General features: G+C 39.1%; 1 protein-coding gene across 2 annotated transcripts in view; it reads left to right on the top strand.

Moving 5' to 3' along the window:
• Positions 1–8,300, top strand: part of SCARB2 (scavenger receptor class B, member 2) — a 60,375-nt gene that overhangs the window by 34,787 nt on the left and 17,288 nt on the right. Inside the window, exons 4-7 of one of the 2 annotated variants that reach the window (XM_011966204.1) lie at positions 1,886–2,074; positions 5,001–5,092; positions 5,621–5,740; positions 7,208–7,377. In XM_011966204.1, the coding sequence (XP_011821594.1) occupies positions 1,886–2,074; positions 5,001–5,092; positions 5,621–5,740; positions 7,208–7,377 (571 nt within the window). The remainder of the gene's footprint in view (positions 1–1,885; positions 2,075–5,000; positions 5,093–5,620; positions 5,741–7,207; positions 7,378–8,300) is intronic. The other variant, XM_011966205.1, reaches the window with a different exon arrangement.

Here is an 8,300-nt window from a genome sequence, read left to right as displayed (position 1 = left end):
TATCTCAAAAAAAGAAACAGGAGTGAATTCCTGTAATTTACTAAGCTTTGGGCATTATTTTTTTAAATAAAATTTCAATTTAATTCAATTTAGAAACAAAAAGACATTGGTAAACAAACTGAAATTCAAACTAAATCTATGAACCAAATTGAAAATTTTGAAAATACTTCAGGACCAAACCATAACCCAGGAGAGAGTTCACTGATTTTGATTCCCTGGTCAAGGTGACCCTTGACTGTTGCACCTCTCTCATCAGGGAAGAAAAGAATGAAAACAAAGTTTTTGAGAAGACTCTATCCTAGGCCTCGTTTCCTTCCCACATTATAGCTTCAGTCTCCAGCTTCTTAAGGCTTAGTAGCTGCAGTCTCTGTATAATGTTATATTGGGAATGTTATACTGAAAATATAACTTTGATGCCGAAAGAAAGGAAAAGTCTTCCTTATTAAAGTGGTGCCTATTTTCAAATAAAACCCTTCTTTCTTTCTTTTAGGGAGCTCAGAAACAAAGCAAATGTTCAATTTGGAGATAATGGGACAACAATATCTGCTGTTAGCAACAAGGCATATGTTTTTGAACGAGACCAATCTGTTGGAGACCCTAAAATTGACTTAATTAGAACGTTAAATATTCCTGTATTGGTAAGTAGGCATTTTAATACCATTAATTTGGATTTTGGAAGAAAGGAAAAAGCTAAGTTAATGCTGTTTATGATTTTACATTTCGGAGCCATTAAGTTATGTTGAAATATACATATATAAAAAGAAAAATACTTTTTTTCTTCTTTTCTTTAAAGTGCATCTTGGACTTTTTTCTAAGATCTGTCAAATAAGGTCTTTTCAAATGATGACAAAATTCAGATTTTAGGATTTGTTTTCACAGTTTCTTCCTGTGTGTTCAGGATTAGCAATTGTGCAAATAAATATGCCCCTAGGAATTTTTGGTAGCTCATAATTTTAAAAATGTTTATTTGCCCCTTGTTTTCATTCAGAAATTCTATCAGTGAAATTTGTATACCATTTCTTACTTCAGATTTTTATGTTGGATTTGATATTCTCAAAATTCATAAATTGACAGCAGAAATCAATAGACTGGGCTGAGTACAGCTTACTGTGATTTCAGTGGGCTCTGTTTATAATGGTAATTCCACCTAATAATGACACCTATTCTACATCTATTCTATACTGAGACCCATGAGACGTTCTTTTTTTAAATTTAATTAATTAATTTATTATTAGTGTTTTTGAGACAGGGTCTTGCTGTGTCACCCTGGCTGGAGTGCAGTGGCTCCATCACAGCTCACTGAAGCTTCTACCTCCTGGGCTCCAGGGATCCTCCCATGTCGGCCAGGGACTCCAGGCGTGAACCACTGTTCCTGGCCCAGTAAACATTCTAATTCACCTACACCAACCCCTTCCGACTCTCCCACCCTAACCCCTAGGTGACCGCTCCATATGCAGCTGGACACTGATGATGGACCCAGGACCTAGACAGTATTAGGTCCCTGCCGCCTAGTCCCGGGGGTGTAGGTCGGGTTTATAGTGAGCCTCTGGCCCTGCTCAGGAGGAAGGTAGCGCCACCTTGTGGTCAAAGATGCCGACATGTATACAAGAGCTTTTCCCCTTTTGTGGTGTCTGGATAACTCAGAGCCTGCAAATGGTCTCTTTGTAAATATTACACTTACAAAATGTAGTACTGAGAAAGGACAGAGAAGAGGCTTTGTCTTCCATATGCAGCCAGAACGGAGCTGACTGTCTGATTTTTCAGCTATTTAATCTCAACCTTTACATTTATATTTCCAACCCACTTTGCTGAGGGGTAGTAGGAGAGAGTGGGTGGGGGTGTTTTGGAGGGGATGCTGCTGTCTTAATATACCTCTGCTCCGCAGACTGTCATAGAGTGGTCCCAGGTCCACTTCCTCAGGGAGATCATCGAGGCCATGTTGAAAGCCTATCAGCAGAAGCTCTTTGTGACTCACACAGTTGACGAATTGCTCTGGGGCTACAAAGATGAAATCTTGTCCCTTATCCATGTTTTCAGGCCTGACATCTCTCCCTATTTTGGCCTATTCTATGAGGTAAGTCGATTTTTCTTTTTCAGAACCTCTTTTTTTAGCTGACAGCAGGTAGGGGCACCCCAAGCCAGATTAACTTTCAATTTCTTCTAGAAATTGCCTTAACTTAACAAGAAGTTAAGATATCTTGTAGAGTATGTGAAAAATGGAGTGTTTTTTGGAAATAAAAAAAACTTGAGGCCAGGTGCGGTGGCTAATGCCTGTAATCCCAGGACTTGGGGAGACCAAGGTGGGTGGATCTTTTGAGGATTAAGACTTTGAGATCAGCCTGGCCAACATGGCAAAACTCTATCTCTACTAAAAATACAAAAATTAGCCAGGTGTGGTGATGTACACCTGTAATCTCACCTACTCAGGAGACTGAGGCAGGTGAGTTGCAGTGGTTGCAGTGAGCTGAAATCACACCACTGCACTCCAGCCTGGGTGACAGAGCAAGACTCCGTCAAAAAAAAAAAAAAAAAAACCGTGAGTGCAGTGGATAGTTGGGCAGTTGTTAAAAGATAAAGTAACCCCAGGAAGGAAGAGTATTAGATTAGGGGTATGCTCTGGGATTGTGATGAGTCTCAGCTTTAAATTTGAAGCTGTTTTCTGGCTCTGCCTCTTCATGTAATCCTGTAGCATTCCAGTTTTTATGGCAAACAGCAATAATTGTGTCCCTGGGCCTTCAGGGTTATACTAAACTTAGAAATTGTTAAAACAGAATTGTGAGCAAGTTTTAAAAAATTATCTGTGTGAGAGACAGGAGTCCTAAAAGTAGGGCCTCACCAACTCTGAATGCATCATTCTGGAGAAGCAGACCAGACAGGAGTTCCCTAGAGGGTCCTGTCTCAGAGGAACACAGCTTCACAGGACCAGAGGAAGCACAGATTTCTTGTCAAGCCCTGACTGAACCTTCCTTCTGGAAATAATTTCAAGAGAGCCTCCTACTGAGAGATATTATGCAAAGGTTCCCCTGAGGCCCTTTTGGTCCCAGTGGCTGCAGTCCATCAGCCAGATAGATCTTGTTGCTAATATCTCACCGTTTCTCAGATAATTTGCATTATATAACTTGCTTTTTTGTTTTTACATCATTGAATCACCAGACTGATAGCCACACTATCTTATGTGGTTGTGAGGATTTCATGAGATGATTTGTGCAAAAATTTTAGACCAGAGCTAGGTATATTATACTTAACAATTGTTCACTCCTATTATTATAGAGGAGCTACTACCTGTGCTGTTTCTGAGAAATCATAGCTACATGCCCAGATAAAGAATTTTAGGAATATATAGTGTCTGTATGTGCCCTTAAGAAGTATAACTTGGAGAGAATATGCAATTGAAGAAACCATAATTGAAAATAGGACTATATTAATACCACCTTCTTCCAGTGTAGCTATTCTGGTATAATTGGTCCTGGTCCTGGACTTAGGCTTTTAAATTTGTTATTATTGAGAAATAATTCACTTACTATAAAATTTACCATTTTAAAATGTACAATTCAGTAGTCCTTAGTATAATCACAAGGTTGTGCAACCATTACTGCTAATTCCAGAACATTTTCATTATCCCAAAAAAGACACTGCATACTGTCTTTGCAGTTACTCCTATTCCCGTCTTACTCTCCCAGGCCTTGGCAACCACTGTCTACTTTCTGGCTCTGTGAATTTGCATATTCTGGACATCTCATATAAATGGAATCATATAATATATGCCCTTCTGTGTCTGCTTTTTAAATGTAGTATAATGTCGTCAGGGTTCATCCATGTTCTAGCATGTATGAGTGTTCCATTCCTTTTTATAACTGAGGAATATTCTGTTGTGTGGATACCACATTTTGCTTATCCATTTATCAGTTGATGGACATTTGGGTTGTGTTCCTTCTTGGCTATTATTAGAAGTGCTGCTATGAATATTTATTCATACAGGCTTTTGTATGAACATTGGGTATATACCTTGAAGTGGAATTCTCTTGAGTATATACATAGGTGTGGAATTTTGGAGTCCTGTGAATTCTGTTTAATTTTTTTAGGAACTGACAAACTCTTTTCTGCAGTGACGGCAACATTTTTATATTCCTGCTAGCAATGTATAAAGGTTCCAATTTCTCCACATCCTCACCAACGCTTACTATTTTTTTTTTAATTGCCATCCTAGTGAGTGTGAAGTGGTATCTCATTGTGGTTTTGATTTGCAATTCCCTAATAACTAATGATGCTGAACATGTTTTTATGTGCTTTTTGGCCATTATTATATTTTCTTTTGGGAAATGTCTCTTCAAATCCTTTGCCCATTTTAAAATTGAGCTTCTACTTTTTAAAACCATAAAATAATAATATGGTTAATATAGTATTTAGCAAAATAGTCACTATTTTCTGGTCCTGGTTCAGTCTTGTGTAGCAGTTAGGCCCTAGTAGGACAGTTTCATGAAGATTAAATTTTTTAGTTACTGTATCAGTTAGGGTTGCCAGAGAAACTGAATCGAGAGGGTGTGTATATAGAGATGAGAAAGAGGGAGAGAAAGAAATTTATATTATGGAATTGGCTTATATGATTATGGGAGCTAGTAAGTCTGAAATCCATAGGGCATGCCAGCAGCTGGAAACTCAGGTAAAAGTTGATGCTGTGGTCTTGAGTTTGAAATCTGTAGGGTGGGCTGCAACCTGGAAATCCAGACAGAATTTCAGTGTTGCAGTCTTGGGGAGAATCCTCCTCTAGGAAACCTCTGTTTTTGCTTGTAAGGCTTTGAACAGATTGGATGGGGCCCCGCCACTCATTGAGGGTAACTTCACTTAAAGTTAACTGATTGTAGATACTAATCACACCTACAAAATACCTTCACCGCACCATCTGGGCTAGTGTTTGACCAAACAACTGAGCACCATAGCCTAGCCAAGTTGTCATCAAATTATCGCAGTTACTTTCAATGATCATATTCACGTATTTTCAGAAAAATGGGACTAATGATGGAGACTATGTTTTTCTAACTGGAGAAGACAATTATCTTAACTTTACAAAGATTGTGGAATGGAATGGGAAAACGTAAGTCTAATGATTTATCAGTGGAATTATTTTTTCAGTTTTCATTTAAACTACATATCTACTTCTACATTGTTTAAAAAATGTGTTTAGCCTTTTTTGGATGAAAAATATAAAAACATGTAAACAGTCTTGTAATTATTATTCTACATATCAAGGTGGTGGTAAAACATCTTACAGAGTAAATATTAGTGATTTGTAGATTTATCATGGCCAGGCATGAATTACAGGCCAGTGAAACTTCCCACTCTTGCTTAGTAGTCATTGAGTGATGTGTAGTAGCTACAGCACAAATACTTTTCAAACCACCACATGTTTTCGGCTATTTGGCCATTGCTTCTATGAAAACTGATTTGGGGCCAGGGACCTACTTTTTCTCCCCCTTGATCTAATTAACACTGTTGTGTCTGTGTATGGAGAAGATACTGTGGGTAGATAGCTCCAGTTAAATCTTGCAAAGTCCTGACTGTTTAAGAGAATCTAAACTCAAATGTCATCATCTTTACTCTTTCTTGCGCTTATCAATTATAGGTCACTTGACTGGTGGATAACAGACAAGTGCAATATGATTAATGGAACAGATGGAGATTCTTTTCACCCGCTAATAACCAAAGATGAGGTCCTTTATGTCTTCCCATCTGATTTTTGCAGGTAAAAGCTTTAAAGATAAGTTCTTTTTTAAAAATAAGGTCTTTCACTGCAAGACCACTAAAAGCATGAGGAATATATGCAGACACACTTATTATGCATGGATATTTATGCTTAATCAGTGATACATGCTGATGGCACATCGAGACAGTATAGTGTACTGGTTCACAGCACAGACTCCTGACTGTTGGTTTGAATCTTAGCTGTACCACTTATAGCTGTGTGACCTTGGGCAAATTACTTAACCACTCTGTACCTCACTTTCCTCATTTGTAAAACAAAGATAGAAATTGTTAACTATGTTAGAAGTTATGAGGACAAATGAGTTAGTATTAGTAAAATACTTAGCCCAGGGCTTGTCACACAGTAACCAATATTAAGTGTTGGCTGTTAGTTACTATGATATGCTCTGTCAAGCTTAAATTGACCTGGCCTACTTCCAGTCAATAGGTCGTCTCTACATGGAAGCCAAATAGAGGATACTATTGTCCATATTTCAGGAGAGTGGTGTCATCAGGGGAGACAAAGACGGAATGGAATCAAGAGCATTATGTAGATAGGTTTGGTTATATCCATAATATAATTTTTATTTGTCTAAGTGGATACAAAGGTATTTGTTAGAATATTTTTTCTCTTTCTGGTGCCTAAAATATTTCATTAAAAAATGCTGTGGGGGTGGTTCGTGCAGTGAAACCACCTATGTTATTCACAACCTTGCGAGAGATGTATCAACAGCTCTGATTCAGAGATGAAAAAGTGAGGCCCAGAAGGCTATTCCGGCCAGCCTTCACAGTAGGGGCTGAAGGCTCACTGGTGACTGACTGTACATCGAAGTGGTCTGTGAGGCACTATGCAGTGTAAGCAGTGGTCATATTACATGGGACCATGTTTGAAATCAGTAAGAATGAAAGGCAGAATTACGTTGAACTCCATTTAAATAAATGACTGGGGCAAAACATGGAATCTGATTTTTTTTTTGGTGGGGGGAAGGAATGAATATCAAAGTGTATATTCTAATAAAATATCTGCCCAGTGTGACACTTTTCAAGTGCCCCTACGAGGCCACAGCCATCGCTGCCTGTTCTACCTTAGCTTTGGCTCTGCCATGCCCTGGTTTTCCTGGCTTTGCCGGTGACCCGTCCGCACTGGCATGTGTCCATGCAGGTCTAGAGGCCTCTTGTTTTTTATGTGAGTCTCCATTCTAAATGTTATCATCTTAATTTTCTACCACATATTGTTTTTTCCTGTTTGGATAATACCTCCATTGCTACCACTTAAACACCTTTCACTACAATTCATCTTCTGCTTTATTACACGTTGAGCTGACAGAATGCCTTCCAAACATTCTTTTCTACTTACCCTATGAGCTTCTGGCCACATTGTACCTGAGAACTGTTGCTAACTTGTGAATTTGGGGCAGATTACAATGACCAGAGTCCACATTCACTTTTTATTCTTACATCCTAACAGGTCAGTGTATATTACTTTCAGTGACTATGAGAGTGTACAGGGACTGCCTGCCTTTCGCTATAAAGTTCCTGCAGAAATATTAGCTAATACGTCAGACAATGCTGGCTTCTGTATACCTGAGGGAAACTGCCTGGGCTCAGGAGTTCTGAATGTCAGCATCTGCAAGAATGGTAAGAACTCAAGAGAGGGGGTATGATAGGGGTGTCAAGAATGCAGAAGGATTGGAGTTCAACAAAGAATATGTAGCTGGGCATAGTGGTGCACATCTACACTACCAGCTACTAAGGATGCTGAGGTGGGATGATCACTTGAGCCCAGGAGTTCTCAAGTCCATCCTGGACAACATAGTGAGACCCCTATCTCTAAAAAACAAAACAAACAGAAAAGAATATGTTGTCAGCCCAATAGAAAGATCAGTTTCTTTCAAGAATAATGTTTCATAATATGGCTATTGAATGGTAAAAAAAATTATTGGCTTTTCTGTGATGCTTTTTATTTCTAGAATGCCATGTCGTGTTTTTTTTCTGGACAGTGGTTTAGAAGTCTTAACAGTAATAATAGCTCATGTTTACTAAGCACCTGATGTATGCCAGTCGCTGTCCTAAGTGCTTTACATATTTGCATGTAGTTAATGCATGCAAAACGTTAACTGATTTCATGTTCAAAACAATGCTGAGTCTGGGCACAGTGGCTCATGCCTGTGTTCTCAGCGCTTTGAGAGGCTGAGGTGGGAGGATTGCTTGAGTCCAGGGGTTCAAGATCAGCCTGGGCAACATAGCAAGACCCCTGTCTCTACAAAAAAATAAAAAATAAAAAACTAGCTGGGTGTGGCGGCACACACCTGTAGTCACAGCTGCTCAGGAGGCTGAGGCAGAGAGATTGCTTGAGCCCAGGAGTTTGAGGTTGCAGTGTGCTATGATTGTGCTACCGCATGCCAGCCTGAGCAATAGAGTGATTCCGCACCTCCCAGCCAAAAACAGATGCTAAAAGAAAAAGTGGACAACTCGGTTTTAAGAAAGTGCATATCATGGCAAAGATTCTCAGTGATTTTGAAGCAGAGTTAGTTTTAAACCCTGACACAAATGTTCCAGTG

The sequence above is a fragment of the Mandrillus leucophaeus genome, unplaced genomic scaffold, assembly GCF_000951045.1.
Source record: "Mandrillus leucophaeus isolate KB7577 unplaced genomic scaffold, Mleu.le_1.0 Scaffold75, whole genome shotgun sequence".
Classification (NCBI taxonomy): domain Eukaryota; kingdom Metazoa; phylum Chordata; class Mammalia; order Primates; family Cercopithecidae; genus Mandrillus; species Mandrillus leucophaeus.
This window is presented reverse-complemented; position numbering and strand designations above follow the sequence as displayed.